The sequence below is a fragment of the Tachysurus fulvidraco genome, chromosome 6 (genome assembly GCF_022655615.1).
Source record: "Tachysurus fulvidraco isolate hzauxx_2018 chromosome 6, HZAU_PFXX_2.0, whole genome shotgun sequence".
Classification (NCBI taxonomy): Eukaryota; Metazoa; Chordata; class Actinopteri; order Siluriformes; family Bagridae; genus Tachysurus; species Tachysurus fulvidraco.
Genome location: NC_062523.1, coordinates 4386263 through 4401506, shown reverse-complemented (window position 1 = coordinate 4401506; position 15244 = coordinate 4386263). Strand labels below are relative to the sequence as shown.

The 15244-nt window shown below is 40.0% G+C and overlaps 2 protein-coding genes across 4 annotated transcripts; one reads left to right on the top strand and one right to left on the bottom strand.

Annotated features, from left to right (window-relative positions):
- Positions 1-6233: 6233 nt before the first annotated feature.
- On the top strand, positions 6234-9742 carry ing1 (inhibitor of growth family, member 1). Its single transcript, XM_027175309.2, has 2 exons — positions 6234-6519; positions 8420-9742. Exons 1-2 carry the CDS (start codon positions 6378-6380, stop codon positions 9214-9216), a joined length of 939 nt encoding a protein of 312 aa, XP_027031110.1. The 5' UTR covers positions 6234-6377; the 3' UTR covers positions 9217-9742.
- Positions 9743-10597: 855 nt separating this feature from the next.
- ube2al (ubiquitin conjugating enzyme E2 A, like) lies at positions 10598-14790 on the bottom strand. 3 transcript variants are annotated; one of them, XM_027175310.2, is made up of 6 exons: positions 14608-14790; positions 13839-13919; positions 13500-13525; positions 13327-13416; positions 11363-11451; positions 10598-11240 (listed from the first exon to the last, which is right to left on the bottom strand). In XM_027175310.2, the coding sequence occupies exons 1-6, from the start codon at positions 14649-14651 to the stop codon at positions 11112-11114; spliced, it is 459 nt and encodes a 152-aa protein (XP_027031111.1). In that variant the 5' UTR covers positions 14652-14790; the 3' UTR covers positions 10598-11111. The 3 variants fall into 3 exon arrangements, with proteins under 3 accessions (XP_027031111.1, XP_027031112.1, XP_027031113.1); XM_027175311.2 differs by having other exon boundaries at positions 14766-14787; XM_027175312.2 differs by lacking the exon at positions 14608-14790 and adding an exon at positions 14423-14444.
- Positions 14791-15244: the final 454 nt, after the last annotated feature.

The following is a 15244-nucleotide window of genomic DNA, read 5'->3' as shown; positions in this document are numbered from 1 at the left end:
ACATGCACACACACTCACACACACACACTCACACACACACACACACACACACACACACACACACACACACACACACACACACACACACACACATACACACACTCACATACACACACACACACATATACACAAACACACACTCACGCACACACACACACATACACACACACACACTCACGCGCACACACTCACACGCACACACAAACACACACACACACACGCACACTCACACACTCTCACACACACACACACACACACACACTTACATACACACACACTCTTATACACTCACACACATAATGATAGATAAAATGAGATGTACATTAATCAAAGTTCATCATAATGGAGGCACAAAACAAACAGGAGATCTGACATTGAGTTACCATAGCAACCATTACTATTGTCTCTTGTGGGCGTGGCCTGTTCTTTATTTGCTTTTTTGTTACAAGATAGAAAAGGTCTATCATTCTGCCCAGAGCAGGTTTTGTTATCTTTCACAGCGGTGTATTCTTTTTGTTCTGTTTAAGTTTGTTGTGTAGTCGACAGCTGTCCATTCGCTGATGTCTGACTTTTCACATTTTTCACCGTGGAGTATTTCCCCCATGCTGCAACGCACACTTCATGTTGTTCAGCTTTTTGCTGCCTGACTCTATCCACCGAGTCATTTTAAAAAATTTTCTCTACCTCCTGGTTTTCACCTGATACGAAGCTGATGCACTGTTCAGTTCCTGATTGGGTGTCTGTTGCTAAGCAACAAGTCTTAACAGCGTATCAAACAGTGCATCGTTTCACACTGTACAGTACTCGTTTGGCACCACGATGTGGAGTTAACACTGTAAAAGCTTCAGGGTAAGAGTTAAACACAGTGTGTAAAACTCTTAAGATTTATGTGTGTGTGTGTGTGTGTGTGTGTGTGTGTGTGTGTGTGTGTGTGTGTGTGTGTGTGTGTGTGTGTGTGTGTGTGTGTGTGTGTGAGTTAATCATGTCAGGTCACATTTGATTAACTCTCCTCACAGGACTCTTCATGTGGCTGAGCACCAGACAGATCATCAGGTCATTACATCATCATCAGCACTTATTCAACTCTCACTGACGCACTTAAACACATCCGTCATACACTCCAGAAATTTCCAGCTTTCCTTAGGGCTCAGGACAGATTGACTTCAGACACTCTCCCTTACTTCCTCTCTTCGGCTATCCGTCTCCGTAATAACCACACATCAGGCGACTTGAGGAGATCTGAGCATCATCTCACAAGGCATTATCTTCCAAAGAGCCTGAATCAATGCCGCTTGCAGAGAAACTTTTACCATCTACGTCTGCAGTCTGCCCACTAAACACTCAGATAAAGTTCTATATGACTCACTCACAGGCTTTACGTTAAAAAGTCAGACATGACATCATATGAGTGGCATACGATTAAAAAAATACTCTCCAAGAGCATCTGAGTGAGGTGATCTCAATCTCGATCCACTTTTAAATGAACACAAAAACAAAATTTCATTAACAATTTGATTTGACTCTGAATCGACTCACTGGAGGAAGTGAATCACGAATGTAAATCTCCTTATATGTTTGATTTCGCTTTTCAGAAAAGTTCAACTGTTGTTTGCAACTGATATTAGGACAAAAAACACACACCAGCCACTTCCGTGAATGTAAAATCAGTATGAATACATTATTTATCTCCAGAATGTCACTGTAAAGGAATGTTAGTCTGGACCTTTTAATAGCCCTGTGTGTTTAAAATGTAATTATCTGCATTATATTTACAAAAAAAAATGTAAAGTGGGACAAAAGAGACATGACGACTAAACAATAAAAAACAGTGTTTATAGTGTGATAAGTGTTAATGAGTATCAGTTATGAGCTGCCTGCTCTGAATGACCTGGTCATGAACACACACCTTTCACAGTGTGCTTGCCACACACACACACACACACACACACACACACACACACACACACACACACACACACACACACACACACACACACACACACACACACACACACACACACACACACACTCACAGCACTGTACTTTAAAATCTGTGACGCACAAGGAGGCGGAGTGGCAGCAGACGCCCACCTCAAACACTGAGACAAAATATGTCACTATATTTCACAAAACTCTCACAGAGTTTGAGTGGGGTTTAGCAGCATACAGACACACACAGAAACACACACAGAAACACACACACAAACCCACACACACAAACACACACAGAAACACACACAAACACACCCACACACACACACAGACACACTCATACACTCTCTCTCTCTCACACACACACACACACACACACACACACACACACACACACACACACACACACACACACACACACACACACACACACAAAAACGCAGTCACACACATACACACAAACACACATTCATATACAAGCACAAACACACACCTTAATCGTGGGTAAAATTTGCACAAGGAATTAAAAATGTGCAAAAAAAAGGCAAGAGGTCTAAAACATATATAAATATTAAACAAGTGTGTACGTTTTCACTCGAGTTCACATGTAATTTCAGTGCACGCTACTTTGAAATGAACCATATGACAATATTTTAACTAAAGGTGAATAATAAAGAAAGCAAATCTTTGTATATGATTTGATTTATTTAGAGTCTGCTGAAGAGCTTTGGGAGTAAACATTAAGATTGCTGATAAGGTCAAAGTGAATAAATAAGACTCGCTGTTCTCTTCAATTCTCTTCAGGGCCTCAGAGAACACTGTTTCAGTCATCATTCCATCCCAGCTCCATAGAGCTACAGAATAACCTTAAAATATCTAAAGATCACAAGAAGAAGATAATTATGTCTCATGTCTTTCTTGTCAATAAAGTTTTGACTGTATTAGTGAAAGCATGTACTTGTTAACCCAAACTATGGATTTGAATTAAATGATTTGTGAATCATTTGTGACCTTGTGACATTAGCGTGGATGCCACCATTTTGTGTATGTTTGTGTTGTCCATGTTAAAACAAAATCATCAGTGTTTAGGATCACAATGCAGCCTGTAAAACTGAGACCATGGGTTAAAGATAACATAAAGATGTTAAATAGAAATAGAGTTTTAAGGGTGTAATAGAGTTGTAATCATCGAGCTGCACAGACGGCTTGTTCTACACTTTAATCAATGCTTTGGTGTTGTTTTGATGTTAAATTTTAAAGTTGACATGAACATTGCACTCATTTCTGACCGAGGCGTTAACTGTCTACTTTTAATAGACAACACCAGCTGGAGCGTGAGTTTAGTTCTTTAGTTAGTTAGATAGTTAATGAGGAACCACACCCACGCATTCAAATGGTGAATAATTGCAGCAATTATAACCGTAATTATGCGTGTTTTATTAATTCACCGTCTCGTGTTTACTCAAATTTAACAGACTCAAATTCATTACATTAAACACATTTGATCCTATCAGTGAACATTTCTGGTTTAATTGAATATGTGTCAGTTATTCTGTATTTAGAGAAAAAACCTAACATGAACTTGTATTTATCTTGTTTTTCTGTTCATTCTGATATTTCATCTGATGTACAGATATCTGATGCATATTATCTTTAAGTAGTTTTTATGGTTGTTGCATCATCGACTGTATCTCTACATCACAGATTTATCTGGAGTGTAACATTAGGTGTGTACAAATTACACAGAAACAGCAGATGAGCAATTAAACTCTAATGAAACTCTGTAGGTGTTAATTAAACACGCGGGACAGACCGTTCAGGACGTTTAGATGTGTCAGCAAGAGAGAGAGAGAGAGAGAGAGAGAGAGAGAGAGAGAGAGAGAGAGAGAGAGAGAGAGAGAGAGAGAGAGAGAGTGTTGAAAATTATTATTACATTATTACAGAAAGAGCGACCTCTTGAGGACAGAAGAGGAACCTCTGATAACGCGGGGTAGTTTTGTGCTGTCACGATGCCTAAATTGTAATTTTTTGTATTGTTTATTGTAAACATCAACAATATAAATATTGTACTGAAAAAAATATTTTTAGTTTTGACATTAGCAAAAAAGTACTTTGAACTTTGTGAAACTAAAATTGACTTAATTGGCATTAATTAATTTGGGATTTTTCCATTTGATTTAGAGTTCAAAAGTATTCAAAGTTTTGATTGTCTTTGTGTTGACAACAAAATTCTCTTGCTAATATCACAAGCCGACACGACAAAATGACATAATTACAAAAAATTACAAAATGACACACAGTCAGTCTCCGATGCTACCTACACCATGCTTCACAGTGTAGATAATAAGCGTTGGGTTTTCACCAAACATAGTGTTTACTACTTAACACTCCACCAGGTTCCATCTGGTCATGTGGATAGAGAATATAACACTTTCTGTGTCTGTTATAAAGTTACAGGAGCTTGAATGAATCTTTAGAATATACTTCAGAGCAGTGTGTGTGTGTGTGTGTGTGTGTGTGTGTGTGTGTGTGTGTGTGTGTGTGTGTGTGTGTGTGTGTGTGTGTGTGTGTGTGTGTGTGTGTGTGTGTGTGTGTGTGTGTGTGTGTGTGTGTGTGTGTGTGTGTGTGTGTGTGTGTGTGTGTGTAGAGACAAAGAAATGCCTTGGTAATGAATGCAGTCACAAAGCCCTGCTCTGTGTGGCCTGTTTCATAGCTACAGGATTTATCCTTCCATAGAAACCATATGAAAATAAAATCAGCACAAACTTTTGAGACATTTTTCTGTAATAAAATGCAGAATTTTGATGGTGGTACAGCTCATAGGAGAAAGCACCAATCACATAAGTTTGAAGAATTACTCTAAAAGCTAATCCACTCATCATGCATCAATTCTTTAGAACTTATATTCTGAACTTTTCCTATGTAGGACAATTCATCCAGAATACACAGAACTCAAGAGAAAAATGACCAAACAATATCTCAGCAACAGCTTGATGCATTCCCTTCAAATTTAGTATAAATTATATGGCTGAATGTGTGGGGACCCCTGACCATCTGACCCATAGGTGCTTGTTGAACATCCTGTTCTAGATGTATTCCTCTTTTATTTATAATTATTATAATCTCCACTAGATGGCTTTCGGGAATATTTATAGAGTATGTCTGTAAAGGGATATGTGTAAGGGGATTTGTGTACATTCTGTTACAGGAGAATTAGTGAAGACAGACGCTGGTGTTAGGATGTCGAGGAGTCTTCATTAGCTATGTCATGTCTTCATGAAGCTCGCTTTGTGCCCAGGGGCATTGCCATGCTGAAACAGTATTTGGGCCTCTTAGTTCCAGTAAAAAAGAAACTGTAATGCCACAACATACAGCTATATTCTATACAGTTGTGTGCTTTTAACTTTGTGTCAGCATTTCCAAAAATCTTTGGCCAAATAGTCAATTTCTTTAAGAACAGGCGCTGATGGTCAAAGTGGCTTTTGGTCTTCATTCATTGCTGCAAAAGTGCTTGGACATAATCTGGGATTACGTGTACAGATGTACCAGAGACATTCTCGATTAAGAATACAACAATGTTTTAAAATATTAGAGTAATGGCTTAAAGTGGTTTGGGTTGATTTCTACATGTTCCCAAAGACCAGTAGATTCATATATATATATATATATATATATATATATATATATATATATATATATATATATATATATATATATATATATAAGATAAGATAAGATATACCTTTATTTGTCCCTCAATGGGGAAATTGTACATCAGAGTTTAATACTTAGTACTTTTATTAAATGTATTGTAGTTTCTGTATTATTTCAATATGTACTTTTATCTAGATTTATCTTTTTTTAGGGTAAATATTACTATCTGTCTAGGGACTACAGGTGAAAAATAGCTGTCTGGCTAACTCTGGCATATTGACAGAAATGTTTATTAATATGCATTGTCCCTGTAATAAATAAATTAATTAATTTCTCTGTTACAGCAGCAAAAAATATATAAAAAAGAATAAAGAATAAAGACATATAATATACAGTATATACAAAAACAAAAATGTATAAAAAGAGTAGTGGTTACTCTTTATAATAAAAAGGCTAACCTTTATTTAAGTGTATGTACTTTCAAATAAATGAAAAAAAAACGATTTTAAACTGGGTGACTGATTTTTAGAAAAACTAACTTTGTACAGAAAATGCATTTAAAAAAATCCTTTATGGATGGGAATCGACTCCATAGCTCGACTCGTTAGAAAGAGTTGTTTAAAAGATTCGGTTGGTTAACGAATCGATTCTTTCAGCAGCGTCAAAACAAACAGCGACTCGGCAGGAAACACACAGGACAGGAAAGTTTTACTAGAACACGTCGTGGTCCTCGAACTCACCCGGGATATATAAAGTAAATGCAGAAAATACAGCAATAGTGTGAGATCAGCATGTTAAACCCTGGTGCTAACGGGGAGTCGGTGCTTGTGCTCTCTAACTATGTGGATGAGTATCTGGAGCTGGTGGAGTCTTTACCTCTGGACCTACAGAGATGTGTTTCTCTAATGAGGGAAATAGATGCCAAATACCAAGGTCGGGTTATTTACACACAACAACACGTGTTTATAAGCCTTAAAATAACTAAATACGTGTTTATGTTTTAATCCGAGGTTAGAAAAAAAACTCAAATAAACCTGTGTGGTGTAAATAATGTTCTGCAAAGGGAAATAATGTGTGTTTTAACATTTAATCTAACGATTTTTGTTCTTAGAATACATCTGATTATAGCCGAATAACTATTATTATTATTGTTGTTGTTGTTATTATTATTATTATTATTATTATTATTATTATTATTATTATTGTGGTTGTTGTTGTGGTAAACTTTTAAACCTAATATTGGGGCAAAGATACGTGGTGACGTTAGAAGAACAAATAATACTTTTTTGGCATAATGTATAGCATTATTATATATAAAGTGTAAAGTAAAGTATAATATATAAAGTATAAAGCGAAGTAAACACGGTTTCTACGGTAACGTCGTTAGCTTGTGCTCGGTTAGCCATGTAGCTAGCGTGCTATTCGGTTTTTGATAGCTAAAGAAAAGGTTTTCTCACTCTTAACTATCAGATAGATTTACATTTTACTTTAAAAGTACAAATTTAGTTTATAAACGCGATGTTATTTTGGTAATACGTTCACGTTTCCCGCTAAAATATCATAGCTATGTAAGTAAAGTGCTGATGTGTGACTAAGCTAAGCTAACAAACAGATCTAATCGTCTTCCTTTTATCTGTCTGCTTCAGTTTATATCACTTTTTATGGTCGTCATTCGCCACAATAGCAACAAAATAAAACAAAAGATTTTTTTTATAGATAAGAAAACAAAAATGCTAACTTAGCAAGCTAACGGATATTAGCTTTAGCATAAGCAAAGCGTTACATAGAGTTGTGCTATGTTTATTAGCCAGATGCTAACAGCTAAAAAAAGCTATGGTGAAAGCTTTATCTTTGCAAACGTTAAACTAAATTATAAAAACTGTATATAAGTATAAAGAGGACAATTAGTTTTGTTTGTTAGACAAATATATAATGCCCTTTCTGTATGTAATTTTAGGAGTATTAGCTTAATTAGCCGTTTATGAAGTTTAGATAAATATTAGATGGATTTTTTTTTTAGAATAGCTTTTAAAAGGATTTTCTCTAACATCAGGCTAAACATGTCATAAAGCTCCTAAATCCTAAAACATGAGAGAGAGAGAAAAGTGAATCAGAAATATAACGTCCTATATTTAAAGCTTATTAATCAATTATTCTCAGGGATAAACATGATCTTTGTGGCAGCTGAGATTTATTTATGTTTGCATCTAGGTTAATGTTTCCTATAATTAACCACAACGTTGAGAGCGGTACGATGGGATTTACCCTTCGCTTCATCTCTACATGACGAGTGTGATGCGGCGGGGCTTTAGTCTTTTGATCTGTCAGTTTCTCTCTGTTCCTCATCTGTATGCTCTTCTCAAACGAATGAGATTCTAAAAACACTTTCATGCTAACACTTTATTAAAGTGTTATAGCTGCATTGTGTTTAGGGTGTCTGATAGGGAAGTCGTGGCCTAATGATTAGAGCGTCTGTGTCCTAACCCTAAGGTTGGGGGTTCGACTCTCAGGCCGGCAATACCATGACTGAGGTGCCTCTGAGCAAGGCACCGAACCCTCCCAACTGCTCCCCAGGTGCTGCAGCATAAATGGCTGTCCACTGCTCTGGGTGTGTGTTCATGGTGTGTGTTTTCACTGCTGTGTGTGTGCACTTTGGATGGGTTAAACGCGGAGAACAAATTCTGAGTATGGGCCACCATACTTAGCCGTATGTCATGACACTATATGACGAGCCAGAACGAGCTGTTTCTGTGGTTACCCTATTAAAATGATCAGGCTTTTTGTAGATATTTTTACTGTCACATAATTGAGATTAATTTTGGTCCTTTTGTAGAGATCCTGAAGGAGCTGAACGACATTTATGAGAAGCACAAGCAGGAATCGGATCCCGTCCAGAGGCGACGTCTGCTCCAGCATGTCCAGCGCTCTCTTATTCGTACCCAAGAGCTGGGAGATGAGAAGCTCCAGATCGCGGGACAGATGGTGGAGCTTGTGGAGAACCGCACTCGTCAGTTCGAATGGCAAGTGGAGCTTTTTCAGGCTTGTCAGAGTTCTCCGGAGAGCAGCGTGTCTGTCGGGAGCAGCTCTTCACCTGCCGTGACTACAGTAAATGTGACGCCTCTGTCTACGCCACTAATGTCTCTGTGCAAAACGGTCACTGAGAGAAAGCGCGAGGAGACGCCAGGGTCGGGTGATAAGGGGAGTGGGAAACGCTCACGGAGACAAAAGAGTGGCTCGGAAAACCGGGACAACTCCAATTACGGTTTGGAGCACAGCGACGACCCAGCGAGCGTCGTAACCCCGAAAGAGAAGAAGGCCAGGACGTCGTCTACGTCGTCATCGAAGAAGAAGAAGAGGTCCAAAGCGAAGCAGGAGAGAGAAGCGTCTCCGACCGACCTCCCTATCGACCCGAACGAGCCCACGTACTGCCTGTGCGAACAGGTTTCCTACGGAGAGATGATCTGCTGCGATAACGACAAGTGCCCCATTGAGTGGTTCCACTTCTCCTGCGTCGACCTGCACCACAAACCCAAGGGAAAGTGGTACTGTCCAAAATGCAGAGGAGACAACGAGAAAACTATGGACAAAACCCTCGAGAGGGCTAAAAAAGATCGAGCCTATACTAGGTAGTCCGTCTCCCTCTCTCTCTTTCTCTGTCACAAACACAGTGCCTTTCACCAAGAGATAATAAAGATAAAGTTAAGCTCATTTTACACTTTGAAGAAGAAAAAACATTTCAGAAAAACACCAGCTTTGTTATAATTATTATTATTATTATGCTGTAACTCTATCTGTAGTATGTTCGTGATTAGTCTGGATACAATTTTATTAGTAGTTCAATGTTCCTGATGTTTTCTCTGTTGTTTTTAATCCTAACTCTGTTACTGTTGAAGCGTAACGAGTTTGTTACATCTTTTTAAACTTTTATTGTTGGTGTTTAACAGCTGCACTTCCTTCTTCAATATAAACTATAGTAGGGGTTCTTCCACACACACACACACACACACACACACACTTTTGAATTCAGTTGTATTCATTTATGCATGACTCAGAACTCTTAACATACAAAGTTACTGTTTCATGTCGATTTTTACCATAGATTGTATATTACATCATATTCACTGCCACAATTCCAATAAAATCAGACTTGTATGCATCATGTGTCACACATTATTGTTTTGTCACTTGTATGTGATCGTATGCCACAACATGAAGACCAATATTAACGTTGTTCATACAGCCTGTTCTTCACAGAGGAAGGAAAACAAAGTCCTCACAGGGTTCCACAGGTTGAACTTCACACACAGCTGGTGAACATTTAGTTTGTTAAGCTAAATCTTCACCTGGTTTTTCCAGTCATTATAAAATCCTCTTGACTTTAATTTGTAAAGCCCAAACTTAGACCCAGGAAGAAATGGAGTTTATAGCTTATATTAAAGTGCATGAAGTGCATTGTCTCTCCATGGCTTCTGATTGGTCAGATGGTGATAACAGTAATTCTCTGACGGTAGCGTAGATTTTATTAATCACTCGTCCTATGGACGTATTACCGTTTCCATAGCAACAGCTCATTCACAGGGATGTGAACAGCAGACGTTCCACTAATGATTAATAGTTTAAAATACATGTGCACAGCCATGTTTATTCAGCACTTATGAAAGGAGTCTCCACTACTTCTGATCTTTTGTGGTTTCTTCGTAACAAAAACAAGGTCCTGTGTTAAAAGGACAATAAATGTAAGTAAAAAGGGATAAAAACACAGTGAGGACATACTAGGGGAATAAAACCCTCCGTGTCGTTCAGTTCACCACCCTGAGGTTTATTTATTTTCACTTAACACAAATGTTTCATTCCTCCATCACTGTGATCCTGTAAACACGTTTAATTTATTAAACACCTCGTCAGTCACAACGTAGTGATTTGATATGCAGCCTCGTGTTAGTGGTGCAAAGGGGACACGATGTGTGCTGAGCTGTGCTCTGGAACCACAAAAAAGTTTCCCAGCTCAGAATTTCTTTTAGATTTTTTTTTTTAATTTCCATTATTTACAAGTGCTGGGGAAAAAAAAGACTGACAGTCAGTGCAAAATCTGTACATGTATAATCCATCATGTGTCTTGTATACAAGCTTGCTGGACTGCACACACACACGCACACACACACACACACACACACACACAGGCATTCATGCACAGAATAGTGTACAACACCAGAGACAAGGGAAAATAGCTATATATATAATATCCTGAAATACTAACACAGGCGATTTTTTAAACGGTATTTCATTCTTCAAATTTCAGCATCAGGGAATGTGTGTGTGTGTGTGTAGGTATCAGAAATTGACAGGAATGAGATGTGCAGGGTTTTCTCACTCGATCGTGCACAGGGAACACAAAACCACGATCCTGTACGTAAAGTGCATAAAAAAATTAAAAACAAACCAGAGTAAATGTTCCTGTTCTGCTATACGGCTAGGGAAACAGGAGGCGAGTATCAAGGGGGAGTGTGTGTGTGTGTGTGAGGGGGTCAACTGTCTCTCCAGCTCTGCTCCACTATGGCAGACACCCTCTTCTCATACTCGCGCTTGTTCTCCTGGTACAGCTGAGCCGCCTGGCTGTTAGCAGGACTGTTGGGGTTTGGCTCGTCTAGAAGAGACTGGAGGAAGAGAAACGCTCCAATTATCTGAAATGACCTCAGACTTTAATGGGAGAATGTCTGAGTGTTAACACCGTAACTGTGTTGGACACGTCTGAATAAATAAATACACGCCAACACACCTGGATAGAGGTCAGGATGGAAGACACGTCGTACGTCGGACTCCAACGGTTCTGAAGGATGTCCAGGCAAATACTTCCATCTGCATACACTGATCACAGACAGACAGACAGACAGACAGACAGACAGACAGACAGACAGACAGAGAGGGGGAGAGAAAAACAGGATTTTATGTTGCTGTGTCCTGTTGAACACCAAAAAATAATAATTCAAATCATCCAGGTGTTAAAAACATTTGACATTAAAAAAATTAGATAATAAAATGAAAACAAAATAAAAAATGACACACACACTCTCACTCTCACACACACATGCTCACACACACGCTCTCACTCTCACACACACACACTCACTCTCACACACACACTCTCACTCTCACACACACACTCTCACTCTCACACACACACTCTCACTCTCACACACACACTCTCACTCTCACACACACATGCTCACACACACGCTCTCACTCTCACACACACACACTCACTCTCACACACACACTCTCACTCTCACACACACACTCTCACTCTCACACACACACTCTCACTCTCACACACACACTCTCACTCTCACACACACTCTCACTCTCACACACACACTCTCACTCTCACACACACTCTCACTCTCACACACACACTCTCACTCTCACTCACAAACGCTCTCACACACACGCTCTCACACACACGCTCTCACTCTCACACACACGCTCTCACTCACACACACGCTCTCACTCACACACACGCTCTCACTCACACGCTCTCACACACACGCTCTCACTCTCACACACACGCTCTCACTCACACACACGCTCTCACTCACACACACTCTCTCTCTCACACACACTCTCTCACTCACACACACGCTCTCACTCACACACACACGCTCTCACTCACACACACACGCGCTCTCACTCTCACACACACACTCTCACTCACACACACACTCTCACTCTCACACTCTCACTCACACACACACGCTCTCACACACACGCTCTCACACACACGCTCTCACTCACACACACGCTCTCACTCACACACACGCTCTCACTCACACACACGCTCTCACTCACACACACACGCTCTCACTCTCACACACACGCTCTCACTCTCACACACACGCTCTCACTCTCACACACACGCTCTCACTCTCACACACACGCTCTCACTCTCACACACACACTCTCACTCACACACACACTCTCACTCACACACACACTCTCACTCACACACACACTCTCACTCACACACACACTCTCACTCACACACACACTCTCACTCACACACACACTCTCACTCACACACACACTCTCACTCACACACACACACTCTCACACACACGCTCTCACACACACGCTCTCACACACACGCTCTCACACACACGCTCTCACACACACGCTCTCACACACACGCTCTCACTCTCACACACACGCTCTCACTCTCACACACACGCTCTCACTCTCACACACACGCTCTCACTCTCACACACACGCTCTCACTCTCACACACACGCTCTCACTCTCACACACACGCTCTCACTCTCACACACACGCTCTCACTCTCACACACACGCTCTCACTCTCACACACACGCTCTCACTCTCACACACACGCTCTCACTCTCACACACACGCTCTCACTCTCACACACACGCTCTCACTCACACTCACACACACACACACACGAAAGATACAGAGTGACAACAGAGAAAGAGAGAGAGAACCTGAATAGACATCAAGCCAAATGGTGTGTGCCCTGTAGTACTTCAGTCAGTATTTAAGCTCTTTACAGATGTTCCAGATGTGTAAAGAGGTTAAAGAGTAAATATTAAACCATACTCGGAATCAGCCTCAAAACCAGCACCTGCTAATGATGTGTAGATACGGTACTATCAACCTGAGATGTTTAGGTGTGTGTGTGTGTGTGTGTGTGTGTGTGTGTGTGTGTGTGGGGGTGTGTGGTTTAACTTACCATTCGGGTGGAACATTTTAGAGGCGAATCTCACAGTCGGAGGTTTGTTGGGATATTCTTCTGTAAACTCTACAGTCAGCTTGAATGTACCTGCACACACATTCGCATTCCTTAGAATAAGTTCAGTTTATAAACTATTTTAAATTCTACATATTAAGATGTAGGACACTTACCATCTTCAAACGGTGTTCCCTCAGGGCTGTGTTTAAAATTAAAAAAGAGAGAAGTGAGCACTTCAAATTAAAATAAAACAAACTATTAGCTTGATTTAATTTTGAGCAATAATATGATCTGATTTTATTTAATAGCAACGACTCGTTACTCCTAAAGCAGCGTTTATCACTCGGAGACCCGATTAACACTTAAAAGTGTGACTAAGTGTGAGGGAGGCGGGGCAGCTTGTGTGTGTTTTCAGTATTACTTGCTTGAGTGAGAACTGTGACATCATCATCAGTTACACAATGTGAATCTTATCCTGATTTAAAACCACAACTTCCTCTCAAATCTCCTACCCAAATATAACTGCGTTCCACACCATGATGTTGTTCTCAGATGGAGCTCCACTCACACCAGCTGGAGGATCCTCCTGTAGCCTGAACACACATACACACAAACAGACACACACACACACATGCACACACACACAAAACAAACATATACACACAAAAAAACAAACATACACACACACACACACACACACACACACACACACACACACAAAAACAAACACACACAGATAAACACACAATTTATATACATTTAATAAATACTATAGAACAGGTATCAGATTTATCAGGAAACCCAAATTAAGATTAGATGAAGTTTATTTTAAAGCTAATTTAAAGAGAACTCGTGTTTTTATTGTTTACGTTAATGAACTTTTAGTAACAACACTGTAATGCTAATTAGTATTAAGTTTAGCTAACTAGCTAGCTCACTGTTTCGCTATTATCACACTACATAATAGATCTATCGCCTCTCCCTGGGAAAATTATATACAATAAAATATTATAAAATACACAATTATAGATGTTTACGAGCGAATTAATGCCAAATAGCGAGTAATGACAAATACTCAAACTCCACCCCGGCCCACCTCTATTCGGCAAACCCCGCCTCCTGCCTCAGGATTGGTCGGTACTTCATATACGAGCTCCCGATTGGCGCGCCTAATCAACACGTCACTAACCAATCACGACAGAGAAGGCGGGATTTGTCTGAATACGGGTGTTCGGAGACCTGACACCTCCCCCGGCTTTACTGTAAAATCATAAACCTCACCGTTTAAAATCCCTCATGAGTCTTCGTCTAGCAGGAGTAGACATGACTAATTAAGGTGAAAGATTTAAGTGTAGAATAGTGTCGCAACCCCGAACCGCTTTGTTAAGTAATTATAACTAAAGCTAACGCTAAGAGCTAAGCGGCTACGCAACACTCACCAACTAGGGTTCTGCGTATGACGTCAGAGTTCGGATTAAACCATTCTATTCACATAAAAGGGTGTGAACAAGGTGGGCGCGACCCTGAATCTGTTGAAATAACTTGGTACTTAAAGCAGCAGTGCGTTGCTAATAAAATTAGTTTGTTTTAGTTGGCAAAATGTTTAAATATGTGTATTAAAGACAAAAATGATTTGCTGTTAGTAGATGATTCTTGAGAGTCCTCCACCCGTACTCTTCTTCTTAGTACAGTCTGTAGGACAGACGCAGGAGTGACGTATGTTGGTTACTGTTTTGGTAATACGGAAGTGCTGCGGCGGAAAGGTCACTGAAAACACACACACACACACACACACACACACACACACACACACACACACACACACACACACACACACACACACACACACACACACACACACACACACACACACACACACACACACACACACACACACACACACACACACACACACACA

Bases quoted from the DNA above. Each gene is read 5' to 3' on its own strand.
- ube2al (XM_027175310.2), bottom strand. From the start codon at position 14,651: ATGTCTACTCCTGCTAGACGAAGACTCATGAGGGATTTTAAACG. The intron at 13,526-13,838 runs GTAGGAGATTTG...TTTTAAACACAG, and splicing joins TGGAACGCAGTTATATTTGG to CCCTGAGGGAACACCGTTTG. The intron at 13,417-13,499 runs GTAAGTGTCCTA...ATGTGTGTGCAG, and splicing joins GGGAACACCGTTTGAAGATG to GTACATTCAAGCTGACTGTA.
- ing1 (XM_027175309.2), top strand. From the start codon at position 6,378: ATGTTAAACCCTGGTGCTAACGGGGAGTCGGTGCTTGTGCTCTCTAAC. The intron at 6,520-8,419 runs GTCGGGTTATTT...GTCCTTTTGTAG, and splicing joins AATAGATGCCAAATACCAAG to AGATCCTGAAGGAGCTGAAC.